Source organism: Leuciscus leuciscus, assembly GCF_965113295.1.
Source record: "Leuciscus leuciscus genome assembly, chromosome: 1".
NCBI classification, from domain to species: Eukaryota; Metazoa; Chordata; class Actinopteri; order Cypriniformes; family Leuciscidae; genus Leuciscus; species Leuciscus leuciscus.
In genome coordinates, this window is record NC_138725.1 from 40,143,166 (window position 1) to 40,157,058 (window position 13,893).

At 41.2% G+C, this 13,893-nt stretch overlaps 3 protein-coding genes across 5 annotated transcripts; all 3 read left to right on the forward strand.

The window, feature by feature from the left end:
* Positions 1-1,597: 1,597 nt before the first annotated feature.
* LOC309474751 (extracellular superoxide dismutase [Cu-Zn]-like) lies at positions 1,598-2,642 on the forward strand (the record flags this gene model as incomplete). The annotated part of the gene is made up of 1 exon (XM_082137357.1): positions 1,598-2,642. A coding segment is annotated over one exon (585 nt), but the record flags the coding sequence as incomplete, so codon positions are not given.
* A 2,154-nt stretch (positions 2,643-4,796) lies between these two features.
* On the forward strand, positions 4,797-6,149 carry LOC309481885 (extracellular superoxide dismutase [Cu-Zn]-like). 2 transcript variants are annotated; one of them, XM_082146983.1, is made up of 2 exons: positions 4,797-4,945; positions 5,438-6,149. In XM_082146983.1, exon 2 carries the CDS (start codon positions 5,453-5,455, stop codon positions 6,101-6,103), a length of 651 nt encoding a protein of 216 aa, XP_082003109.1. In that variant the 5' UTR covers positions 4,797-4,945; positions 5,438-5,452; the 3' UTR covers positions 6,104-6,149. The 2 variants fall into 2 exon arrangements, with proteins under 2 accessions (XP_082003109.1, XP_082003110.1); XM_082146984.1 differs by having other exon boundaries at positions 4,829-4,940.
* Positions 6,150-8,247: 2,098 nt separating this feature from the next.
* LOC309508226 (extracellular superoxide dismutase [Cu-Zn]-like) lies at positions 8,248-9,542 on the forward strand. Of its 2 annotated transcripts, none has more exons than XM_082182743.1 (2): positions 8,248-8,335; positions 8,831-9,542. In XM_082182743.1, the coding sequence occupies exon 2, from the start codon at positions 8,846-8,848 to the stop codon at positions 9,494-9,496; it is 651 nt and encodes a 216-aa protein (XP_082038869.1). In that variant the 5' UTR covers positions 8,248-8,335; positions 8,831-8,845; the 3' UTR covers positions 9,497-9,542. The 2 variants fall into 2 exon arrangements, with proteins under 2 accessions (XP_082038869.1, XP_082038870.1); XM_082182744.1 differs by having other exon boundaries at positions 8,272-8,330.
* Positions 9,543-13,893: the final 4,351 nt, after the last annotated feature.

The window sequence follows — 13,893 nt, forward strand, 5'->3', positions numbered from 1 at the left end:
TTGGTCTTGTTTGAGCTTGTGTGTTAAAGAAGTTCAAGCATTTTAAATTTGTGTTAATTGTATGCATTTTGTGTTAAAGCAACAAGAAATGTGTTAATAGTATAGCTTACATAGACGGATGTAGTGCTAACTGTGTTAAGAGTTTTGGAAAATTGTTAAAAGTATTGAAAAATCTGTCTAGCAATCGTAAAAAACTGCAAATAACAGTCCAATTGCATGTGTAATATAGGCTTGTCAGGCTTGGTACATCAGAGTCTGTAGAAATGGTTTCTTGAAAAAGAAGAACTGTCAGCTATTCACTTATGTTTGATGAATATGTGCTATAAGAAGTGGTGTCAAGCATGAACGTCAATTGGAATTGAATGAATGAGTCACAAATGAGCCACCAAATGAAGAGAAGAGGAATCTATAGCAGTACTTGTTTTAATAAACACAAAACACTGGAGAACACACTGTGCAATGCAAGACAAAGAACTGAATAAACTGAGCGCTATATATAAACAGGCAAACAAAGGGAGCTAAATGAAACACAGGTGAACTTAATTAGTGACTAACAGACTATCATGGTTAACTTGTAGCTCAACATGAGTTCCTATAAGAGCAGCCAAAAGTGCAATTACAAAGGAACCTTCTCTTAACCCCAGGTCAGGACTGCACACAGATTAAGCGTTGTAGTATTTTTGTGACTGCAATATTCAGGCTCCACACGGATTGAGGACAACTTTTCAGCTGTACGGTAATGCACCTTTGCTGTTTTAGGCTTGTTTTTTTTCTCCATTCCATTTTCTCCATCAACTGACTTGATTTAATACAACTAAAAAAAGTTAGTTTAAGCAAAACTTTTATTTTACCTGTCCTTTACCTGTGTGTGTGTGTGTGTATATATATCATAGGCACTTTGGCTGGCAGGTGTGACACTTATGAAAGTGTACGGTGTGTACACTTAAGTGGCTTTTTATAATTCACCAGTGTTATTATCTGCAAGTGGACCTACAGGTTTTTATTTTATTTTATTATTATTATTATTATTATTATTATTGTACTTTCAAGATACTACAGATACACATCCAATACCAATAAGCGCATTTTTATTTAAAAAAAATTTTTTCACAAGGGTACATAGCAATTAAAAAATTATAGAGTTTTCCAGACAGCAACATGGTGTCGGCCCACATCTGGTACACATGGATTACACACGGCCCAGATGTGGGCCGGATCTGGGCCGACACTATGTTGCTGTCTGGGTTCTTGTATGGTTTTTCGTTGCAAACTAATCTGGGGTGCGTTTCCCGAAAGCATCGTTGGCCAACTATGGTCGCAAGTTCATCGCAATGTCCATTGAACTCTATTGGCAACGAGGGAACTTGCGACCATAGTTGGCTAACGATGCTTTCGGGAAACGCACCCCTGGTTGTGCTATTTTACCTAATGCAACTTCCATTCTCAAAGCTCCCTGCAACAAAGCTTTGACTTTTTATCAAAAATATTACATTCTTAAACCAAATGGCATGATTTCACTGAATCCACTCTCCATTGTAGGCTTTAAAGATCAACATGGAGAAAATCATCCTAATATTCCCTCTGATATTGCTGGTGCTGCATATCTCCAGTTTGTTTGCCTGAAGCTCCACAGCCGGAAGTCGTGGAGTTCGACAGCACAATCTATGCCACTTGTGAAGTAACTCCCAGCCCCAATTTGCCACGTAACCAGCCAAAGATCTTTGGGCAAATCCTCTTCAAGCAGGTCTTCCCCAATGGAGATTTAGAAGTGAAAATCAACCTCCGTGGTTTGCCTGCCATCGATCAAGAGCGTGCCATGCACATCCATCAGTATGGAGACCTCAGTCAAGGCTGCATCACTGTTGGTCCTCATTATAATCCAAACGGCGTTGACCACCCTCATCATCCTGGAGACCTGGGCAACTTTGCTTCCAAGAAAGGAGTTATAAGGCAGTTCCTGACGCTTCCAGACGCCAAGCTCTTTGGGCCTTATTCCATTCTGGGACGTGCGGTGGTGGTTCATGAGAAGGAGGATGATCTGGGAATGGGTTCAGATGAGGAGAGTAAACTCAGTGGGAATGCTGGAGAGATAATTGCTCTCGGTGTGATTGGTATTACTACTCCAAGTCTGTGGCAGAAGACTGAAGTGCCCCCCAAGAAAAGCTGTGGAGGAAGGAAGTGAGAGTCAAAGATGAGGGAGTCGGATATGGTGGAAGGGCAGATTCAAATAGGATAATCATGATTTTCCTTGTGTATTCTTTGTATGTGTCCTACATTAAAGTATATTTCATAACCTGAACATTCCCATGTTTTTTTTCTTGGTCTTTTCAGAGGCTTTTTGGCCGTAGCTTCCAATAGTAAATGCACTCTTAAAAATAAATGTAGGGTGAATGCAGGCAAAGTGGGCCGTTTAGTTTGATTTACTGTGCTCAATGGGTTAACACTTTAAGAGCATGACAATGGCCTTTAATTAAAGATACACTATTTCTTTAAATGATACAATGGTTTTGGTTGATGCAATATGACACTGGAGGGTGTGGCTACATCTCAAGGGAGGACACCCTTATTGTTGAAGGTAGACATAACCTCTGACATAAGATTTTATTTTCTAAATGATAAGGTTTCTCGCTAAATGTCAACAAATGGGTATATTATTCTGACAGTTTGTTACTACAGTTAACAGGGAATCAAAATGCAAAAAAAAAAAAGATTTTAAAATGTGTTTTGTTTCTTGTAAGGTGTTTAAAGCTACAATATGTAAGATTTTTGTAATAAAATAACCAAAAATCACTTGCAAAGTGTGATATATTTCCTGCAGTTGTGTACTTCCAGTATCCCAAAAGTTCCCAAAGATTTTTAATTTCAGAGAAATTCCAAATTAAAGCTGCAAGCAGCATTTATCGGGGTTCAAGCATTTAAGGCCTTCAAGCACAAATGCATAAAAAGACATTACGTTTTATTTGGCAACCATTTAACCACTGACATCATACATGGAAAAGACCATTTCCAGCCAATTTAACATAGGAAATATATGGTTTTCAAAGCTTTTTAACAGTTATAGCGCCACCTATGGTCCGATCTCCATAAAATTGTGCATGCTTGTTTACAATGTTATTTCACATATGCTCACCAATTTTCGTGAAGTTCTGAGTTTTCGTTTAGGATATATAGGCTTTCGAGTTAATTTTGCCACGCCCATTTTCTAAATGACCCTGTTATAGCCATTCAAATGCAAAAGTTCAACTTTTTGGGGGGATAATTATTGATCTAGAGAGTCCAGAGAATTTTCCTAGACTGGTTTGGTTGCGATCGGGCGAAAACGCCTAGGACTAGTTCGCAAAAGTAGGTTTTTGGCATAATCATGAATATTCAATGAACGGTTTGATTGACAGCAGTGGTTCTCGAGGCAAAGTTGTTCAGGATGAGGAGATCTATCAAATGATATGCATATTGTGTGGATGTGTGTAACACCACGTGATTACAGAGGGCGTAAACCTCGTTAGCGCCAACTAGTGGCCGATTTCTTTCAAAATTCTTGGAGACCTCTAGGACCATGAGTTGAACATGCCCACCGAGTCAAACTTCATTGGCCGATGGCGGCCATGCTTTTTGAGATACGCCAATGTCCTCATATACATACGTGGCACCTTGGACCAAGACACTGCATACCAATTTTCAAGTCAATCGGACTAACGGTCAGGTGGTCATAGCCCTTTTTAGGGTTTTTTCATGTTATAGCGCCAACTAGTGTTCAATCGGCGCGATTTTTTTTTTACTTTGACCAAATATTGAGCCCTTACATATGTGTACCGAATTTGGTGAAGCTATCTCATTTGCTTCTCGGGTTATAGCCATTTTAGTAAAAGTGGCTCCGCCCACAGCGTACGTTTTGGCCCCCCTTAGCGACCGTGAATGTAAATTTCAACTGTTTTTCGATAATTATTGATATTCAGTCTACAGAGAATCTTTCTGCACTGGTTTGGTTCCGGTCGGGCAAAAAACCTGGGACTAGTTCGCAGAAGTAGGTTTTGGACAAAATTCAAGATGGCAGAATTTTTTGGGGATAATCTTCCTGCCGGAATCGAAACCAGAAATATACGTTATGTCCGGCTTGAGCCAAGGATCACAGGGATATAAGACGCTTGAGTCTAGGACAAACCGTCTAGGGGTTATGAGCAATTTCATACTTTTGCTTGCTGTAGCGCCACCTATTGGCCAATCGGGGTCATACTTTGATAGGTTCTCCCCAAATTGAGGACTACCATTTGGCCAAGTTTCAAGACTCCAGCATTTACGGTTTGGGCTGCACGATCAGTTTTACGGCGGAATAATAATAATAAAACCCCTAACAATTACAATAGGGTTTCAGCACTTCGTGCTTGAACCCCTAATAATGGCTCGTCCATGTTCACTTGCCGCCTGTCAATGACGTAATATCCGCGTTATCACTGGTTTCCGCTCGTACTGCCATAGTAACCATGGCGACAACTGCGTTACGTCTAGCGGCACGCTCATGGAGTTGTTTCGTTCAAACATTATGGACCATGGCAAGCAGACTTTGGGACAAAAGGAGAACTAAAATGAGAATGAGCCACCAAATGAAGAGAAGAGGAATCTATAGCAGTACTTGTTTTAATAAACACAAAACACTGGAGAACACATTGTGCAATGCAAGACAAAGAACTGAATAAACTGAGCGCTATACATAAACAGGCAAACAAAGGGAGCTAAATGAAACACAGGTGAACTTAATTAGTGACTAACAGACTATCATGGTTAACTTGTAGCTCAACATGAGTTCCTATAAGAGCAGCCAAAAGTGCAATTGCAAAGGAACCTTCTCTCAACCCCAGGTCAGGACTGCACACGGATTAAGCGTTGTAGTATTTTTTTGACTGCAATATTCAGGCTCCACACGGATTGAGGACAACTTTTCAGCTGTACGGTAATGCACCTTTGCTGTTTTAGGCTTGTTTTTTTTCTCCATTCCATTTTCTCCATCAACTGACCTGATTTAGTACAACTAAAAAAAGTTAGTTTAAGCAAAAGTATAGATCTTGTCTTTTATCTTACCTGTCCTTTACCTGTGTGTGTGTGTGTGTATATATATCATAGGCACTTTGGCTTAATTTTTTTTTCACAAGGGTACATAGCATTTCAAAAATTATAGAGTTTTCCAGACCGCAACATGGTGTCGGCCCACATCTGGTACACATGGATTACACACGGCCCAGATGTGGGCCGGATCTGGGCCGACACTATGTTGCTGTCTGGGTTCTTGTATGGTTTTTCGTTGCAAACTAATCTGGTTGTGCTATTTTACCTAATGCAACTTCCATTCTCAAAGCTCCCTGCAACAAAGCTTTGACTTTTTATCAAAAATATTACATTCTTAAACCAAATGGCATGATTTCACTGAATCCACTCTCCATTGTAGGCTTTAAAGATCAACATGGAGAAAATCATCCTAATATTCCCTCTGATATTGCTGGTGCTGCATATACAAGGAGGAGAGTTCCACAAACCTCCAGTTTGTTTGCCTGAAGCTCCACAGCCGGAAGTCGTGGAGTTCGACAGCACAATCTATGCCACTTGTGAAGTAACTCCCAGCCCCAATTTGCCACGTAACCAGCCAAAGATCTTTGGGCAAATCCTCTTCAAGCAGGTCTTCCCCAATGGAGATTTAGAAGTGAAAATCAACCTCCGTGGTTTGCCTGCCATCGATCAAGAGCGTGCCATGCACATCCATCAGTATGGAGACCTCAGTCAAGGCTGCATCACTGTTGGTCCTCATTATAATCCAAACGGCGTTGACCACCCTCATCATCCTGGAGACCTGGGCAACTTTGCTTCCAAGAAAGGAGTTATAAGGCAGTTCCTGACGCTTCCAGACGCCAAGCTCTTTGGGCCTTATTCCATTCTGGGACGTGCGGTGGTGGTTCATGAGAAGGAGGATGATCTGGGAATGGGTTCAGATGAGGAGAGTAAACTCAGTGGGAATGCTGGAGAGATAATTGCTCTCGGTGTGATTGGTATTACTACTCCAAGTCTGTGGCAGAAGACTGAAGTGCCCCCCAAGAAAAGCTGTGGAGGAAGGAAGTGAGAGTCAAAGATGAGGGAGTCGGATATGGTGGAAGGGCAGATTCAAATAGGATAATCATGATTTTCTGTGTATTCTTTGTATGTGTCCTACATTAAAGTATATTTCATAACCTGAACATTCCCATGTTTTTTTTCTTGGTCTTTTCAGAGGCTTTTTGGCCGTAGCTTCCAATAGTAAATGCACTCTTAAATAAATGTAGGGTGAATGCAGGCAAAGTGTGCCGTTTAGTTTGATTTACTGTGCTCAATGGGTTAACACTTAAGAGCATGACAATGGCCTTTAATTAAAGATACACTATTTCTTTAAATGATACAATGGTTTTGGTTGATGCAATATTACACTGGAGGGTGTGGCTACATCTCAAGGGAGGACACCCTTATTGTTGAAGGTAGACATAACCTCTGACATAAGATTTTATTTTCTAAATGATAAGGTTTCTCGCTAAATGTCAACAAATGGGTATATTATTCTGACAGTTTGTTACTACAGTTAACAGGGAATCAAAATGCAAAAAAAAAAAAGATTTTAAAATGTGTTTTGTTTCTTGTAAGGTGTTTAAAGCTACAATATGTAAGATTTTTGTAATAAAATGACCAAAAATCACTTGCAAAGTGTGATATATTTCCTGCAGTTGTGTACTTCCAGTATCCCAAAAGTTCCCAAAGATTTTTAATTTCAGAGAAATTCCAAATTAAAGCTGCAAGCAGCATTTATCGGGGTTCAAGCATTTAAGGCCTTCAAGCACAAATGCATAAAAAGACATTACGTTTTATTTGGCAACCATTTAACCACTGACATCATACATGGAAAAGACCATTTCCAGCCAATTTAACATAGGAAATATATGGTTTTCAAAGCTTTTTAACAGTTATAGTGCCACCTATGGTCCGATCTCCATAAAATTGTGCATGCTTGTTTACAATGTTATTTCACATATGCTCACCAATTTTCGTGAAGTTCTGAGTTTTCGTTTAGGATATATAGGCTTTCGAGTTAATTTTGCCACGCCCATTTTCTAAATGAGCCTGTTATAGCCATCCAAATGCAAAAGTTCAACTTTTTTGGGGGATAATTATTGATCTAGAGAGTCCAGAGAATTTTCCTAGACTGGTTTGGTTGCGATCGGGCGAAAACGCCTAGGACTAGTTCGCAAAAGTAGGTTTTTGGCATAATCATGAATATTCAATGAACGGTTTGATTGACAGCAGTGGTTCTCGAGGCAAAGTTGTTCAGGATGAGGAGATCTATCAAATGATATGCATATTGTGTGGATGTGTGTAACACCACGTGATTACAGAGGGCGTAAACCTCGTTAGCGCCAACTAGTGGCCGATTTCTTTCAAAATTCTTGGAGACCTCTAGGACCATGAGTTGAACATGCCCACCGAGTCAAACTTCATTGGCCGATGGCGGCCATGCTTTTTGAGATACGCCAATGTCCTCATATACATACGTGGCACCTTGGACCAAGACACTGCATACCAATTTTCAAGTCAATCGGACTAACGGTCAGGTGGTCATAGCCCTTTTTAGGGTTTTTTCATGTTATAGCGCCAACTAGTGTTCAATCGGCGCGATTTTTTTTTACTTTGACCAAATATTGAGCCCGTACATTTGTGTACCGAATTTGGTGAAGCTATCTCATTTGCTTCTCGGGTTATAGCCATTTTAGTAAAAGTGGCTCCGCCCACAGCGTACGTTTTGGCCCCCCTTAGCGACCGTGAATGTAAATTTCAACTGTTTTTCGATAATTATTGATATTCAGTCTACAGAGAATCTTTCTGCACTGGTTTGGTTCCGGTCGGGCAAAAAACCTGGGACTAGTTCGCAGAAGTAGGTTTTGGACAAAATTCAAGATGGCAGAATTTTTGGGGGATAATCTTCCTGCCGGAATCGAAACCAGAAATATACGTTATGTCCGGCTTGAGCCAAGGATCACAGGGATATAAGACGCTCGAGTCTAGGACAAACTGAATAAACTGAGCGCTATACATAAACAGGCAAACAAAGGGAGCTAAATGAAACACAGGTGAACTTAATTAGTGACTAACAGACTATCATGGTTAACTTGTAGCTCAACATGAGTTCCTATAAGAGCAGCCAAAAGTGCAATTGCAAAGGAACCTTCTCTCAACCCCAGGTCAGGACTGCACACGGATTAAGCGTTGTAGTATTTTTGTGACTGCAATATTCAGGTTCCACACGGATTGAGGACAACTTTTCAGCTGTACGGTAATGCACCTTTGCTGTTTTAGGCTTGTTTTTTTTTCTCCATTCCATTTTCTCCATCAACTGACCTGATTTAGTACAACTAAAAAAAGTTAGTTTAAGCAAAAGTATAGATCTTGTCTTTTATCTTACCTGTCCTTTACCTGTGTGTGTGTGTGTGTGTATATATATCATAGGCACTTTGGCTTAATTTTTTTTTCACAAGGGTACATAGCATTTAAAAAATTATAGAGTTTTCCAGACCGCAACATGGTGTCGGCCCACATCTGGTACACATGGATTACACACGGCCCAGATGTGGGCCGGATCTGGGCCGACACTATGTTGCTGTCTGGGTTCTTGTATGGTTTTTCGTTGCAAACTAATCTGGTTGTGCTATTTTACCTAATGCAACTTCCATTCTCAAAGCTCCCTGCAACAAAGCTTTGACTTTTTATCAAAAATATTACATTCTTAAACCAAATGGCATGATTTCACTGAATCCACTCTCCATTGTAGGCTTTAAAGATCAACATGGAGAAAATCATCCTAATATTCCCTCTGATATTGCTGGTGCTGCATATACAAGGAGGAGAGTTCCACAAACCTCCAGTTTGTTTGCCTGAAGCTCCACAGCCGGAAGTCGTGGAGTTCGACAGCACAATCTATGCCACTTGTGAAGTAACTCCCAGCCCCAATTTGCCACGTAACCAGCCAAAGATCTTTGGGCAAATCCTCTTCAAGCAGGTCTTCCCCAATGGAGATTTAGAAGTGAAAATCAACCTCCGTGGTTTGCCTGCCATCGATCAAGAGCGTGCCATGCACATCCATCAGTATGGAGACCTCAGTCAAGGCTGCATCACTGTTGGTCCTCATTATAATCCAAACGGCGTTGACCACCCTCATCATCCTGGAGACCTGGGCAACTTTGCTTCCAAGAAAGGAGTTATAAGGCAGTTCCTGACGCTTCCAGACGCCAAGCTCTTTGGGCCTTATTCCATTCTGGGACGTGCGGTGGTGGTTCATGAGAAGGAGGATGATCTGGGAATGGGTTCAGATGAGGAGAGTAAACTCAGTGGGAATGCTGGAGAGATAATTGCTCTCGGTGTGATTGGTATTACTACTCCAAGTCTGTGGCAGAAGACTGAAGTGCCCCCCAAGAAAAGCTGTGGAGGAAGGAAGTGAGAGTCAAAGATGAGGGAGTCGGATATGGTGGAAGGGCAGATTCAAATAGGATAATCATGATTTTCTCTGTGTATTCTTTGTATGTGTCCTACATTAAAGTATATTTCATAACCTGAACATTCCCATGTTTTTTTTCTTGGTCTTTTCAGAGGCTTTTTGGCCGTAGCTTCCAATAGTAAATGCACTCTTAAATAAATGTAGGGTGAATGCAGGCAAAGTGTGCCGTTTAGTTTGATTTACTGACTAAATTTTATACTGCTCCGCGCTTTGCTCTATCGCTTTTATATTTTATCTTCTATATTTTTATATTTTAGCTCCTTTTATCACCTAATTTTAACTTCAGCAAGTTGAGCACTTCCTGCTCAACTCAGCTACCGTTCGGACGCTCTTGCTTACTGCTCCGCGCTTTGCTCTATCGCTTTTATATTTTATCTTCTATATTTTTATATTTTAGCTCCTTTTATCACCTAATTTTAACTTCAGCAAATCAGCACAGTGCTCAAACGACAAAGTTTGGATTACCACAAAAACGCAGAATTCTTCTACCCGACCAGCTTACATTCCGGGGAAAGGAAAACACAACTGCCTACAAGGATAAGAGAGAAAATGCCTCTTCTGGAATCTACTTGCTGCACTAACTGCCACAGACTTTTACAAAGGATTGCAGTTCTTGAAACAAAGTTATTTACGGGACCACCAAACCAGACGGAACACACAATAGAGCTTCGTCATGGACACCCTCAGCATATAGCCGGTGAGTCCCATGAAACTAGTGCTCCTCGACAGGTAGAGAAACAAGCCGATCGACTTACAAATCGATGGCACAAACAGGGAGCGAGACCCAAAGGCACTCGAGACATCAGATTGTCACGAGCCCCACATATTGCCGCAGTAGCATCCTCTACCCCAGATACAGCTCTGACAAGGATGGCAAACACTGGTCTCCCACCAACACCTATACATCTTGAGAACAGATTTGAAGTACTAATGAATGTAAATGAGGAATCCCCAAACGTGATGAATGTGATCGAACACAGACTGTATCAGCCAGTAGCTAACACTGATGCTAACTGGCGCTCAAGGTCGAGCAGACAGCGGCACTCAGCTCAGAGCACAGCCGAGCCCAGGACTCTGATAGTGGGGGACTCCATAATCAGAAACATTAGCAGCAGGGATACAACTACATGCTGCCTTCCAAAAGCAACAACTTCTGATATAAACAGGGAACTTCAGAACATTCTGATGAAACATAAGACTGCAAATCGACTCATAATTCATGTGGGGAAGAATGATATTCATAAAGAGCAGTCAGAACTCCTTAAGAAGGATTTCAACGAACTTTTTGAAACACTTAAAAGACTGAAAGTTCAAACATTCATCAGTGGACCACTCCCAGCAAGAGGAACAAACAGGTTTTCTCGGCTGCTTGGGATTAATACATGGCTGCAAAAAACCTGCAATATAAAAGGAGTAAACTTCATTGACAACTTCAATCTTTTCTGGAGTCAGAGACAACTATTTCATCGGGATGGCCATCACCCAAACAAACTTGGTTCAAGAGTGTTAAAGGACAATATCGACTTCTCCCTCAATCATCCTTCTGCAGTGTGTGTCAATCTGAACGACACACACACACCTGGAAACAGTATGAATGAACACGGGACTTCACTTCAGCAACAAGATGGACATGCGGTTGACATATCACACAAGGACAATGATAACACCACTGAGCCACAACAACCTCTGCTCACGGACACAATCTCAGCTGAGCCATGCCCACAGAGCTCACCACAGACAGACACATTAGAACTGCTCCAAGATTCAGCACCCAAGGACGACTTCCTGGAAAACAGCCAGGGAAGCCAGGACAGCATATCACAGCCTCCTATAACACCTGAGCAACAGCCCCTTTCACCAGATACTTTCTCACTCTCGCCAGCGACTCCACTCCTGTGCTTCTCACAGAAAATGGAAGAATTAGTGCATGCTGGAACCAGACTATCCCACTCTTTTGCTGCAAGCCCCCAGATACCAACCAAAAATCGTCAGGCACCTCAAACACCGAAGCCTGCGCGCCGAGCTCGCCCGCCCCCTCCTCCTGTGAGAGCTCTTCGGCCTCTTCGGCCAAAACGCCAGGGCCCACACCCTCCTCCATCTGCTCGAGGTGAACCAAAAACAACTGATACCAGCTCTCAGTGATGTGTTTTGGGTTCCTGTTATGATAACAGTAACTTTCTCAAATGTTTACAGAACAAGCGGGAACCCAGTGTGCCTGTATCTTTCTCTATTGCTGTTCTATTACAAGATAGAAAGTCTAAGGCCTTCAATAGCCGTACAGCAAACCCAACTAATCTGGTGCCTATTACATGTCAAACTAAGATTGCTGTGGGGACAAAAAGTAAGACTGTTAAGTTAGCACTTTTAAACATTCGCTCACTTAAAAATAAATCACTTCTAGTCAACGACTTAATAACCACAAACAACCTGGACTTTATGTTTCTAAATGAAACCTGGCTAGAATACAGCTGCAGTGCAACAATCCTCAATGAAACAGCCCCTCCTAACTTTACTTTTATGAGTGTCTGCAGAGCTGTTAAGAGAGGTGGGGGTCTAGCTGCTCTTTTTAAAGATATCTATCAATGTAAGCAAATATCATTTGGGAATTACCCGTCTTTCGAATATCTGGGTACTGTGTTAAAAGGTGCTCCTCGCATTTTACTTATCATTATTTACAGGCCTCCAAAATATTCTCCAGCCTTTGCTGAGGACTTTACAGAACTGTTATCAACAATTACCTCAGAGTTTGACTGTTTTGCCATTGCTGGAGATTTTAACATTCACATAGATAATGCAGAAAACAATATGGCAAAAGAAATCAAAACTGTTTTAAAAACTTTTGATCTGACTCAGCATGTACATGGACCCACACACAATCATGGACACACTCTAGATTTACTTATCAGTAAGGGTCTAAACATTTCATCGATTTTTATTAAGGATGTAGCACTGTCTGATCATTTCTGTATTTTCTTTGATATATTGATCTCTCCTGCCACTGAAGCTAAATCTGTGTCTGTCAAGAAGAGATGCTTAAATGAGAACACTAGTGTACTATTTATGAAGGCTATATCCTTAACACCAAGCATATCTGCTGACTCTGTTGATTTTCTCCTTGATTCTTTTAACTCAAAAGTTAAAAATATAATTGATGATATTGCTCCTGTTAAAGTCAGGAAGAAGAGTGGCAGACAAAAAGCACCTTGGAGAAACTCAACAGCAGTGCAACATATGAAAAGACAATGCAGAAAAGCAGAGCGCATGTGGCGGAAGACAAAACTTGTAGTCCATTATAACATCTACAAAGACAGCCTTCATGCTTTCAATATGGAACTAGGCAAAGCTAGACAGACTTTCTTCTCAAATATTATAAACAGCAATTTAAACAACACACGCACTCTTTTTGCTACTGTAGAGAGACTGACAAACCCCCCAAGCCAGATTCCTAGTGAAATGCTCTCAAACAGCAAGTGCAGTGAGTTTGCTTCTTTCTTCTCTGAGAAAATCAATAATATCAGAAAGGTGATCAGCACATCCTTGAGTTGCACTGAGGTCAGACAGATCAGACCACCTGAGAAAGTAGTTACTATGTCTGACTTCAAAGAAATTGATGGCAAAATTTTGGAAGAAACCGTACAACACCTTAAAACATCAACATGCGCCCTTGACACACTTCCCACATCTTTCTTCAAAATTGTGCTAAACAGTTTAGAAGCAGATCTTCTAGAAGTGGTAAATGCCTCACTTCTCTCTGGGAGTTTTCCAAACTCCCTGAAAACTGCAGTTGTCAAGCCCCTCCTGAAAAAGAGCAATCTGGATAAGACCATATTAAGCAACTATAGACCGATCTCAAATCTTCCTTTCATAGGCAAGATCATTGAAAAAGTTGTCTTCAATCAGCTGAACAAATTCTTAAGCTCGAATGGATACTTTGATAATTTTCAATCTGGTTTCCGACCGCATCACAGCACAGAGACAGCGCTCATAAAGATAATAAACGATATTCGCTTAAATACTGATTCAGGCAAATTATCAGTGCTGGTACTACTCGACCTCAGTGCTGCATTTGACACTGTCGATCACAACATACTTCTTGACAGGCTGGAAAACTGGGTGGGGCTTTCTGGGATAGTCCTAAAATGGTTCAGGTCATACTTAGATGGGAGAGGTTATTATGTGAGTATAGGAGACCATAAGTCTGAGTGGACATCCATGACATGCGGAGTCCCTCAAGGCTCAATTCTTGCGCCACTCCTGTTCAACCTGTATATGCTCCCAATGAGCCAAATAATGAGAAATAACCAAATTGCTTACCACAGCTATGCAGACGACACACAGCT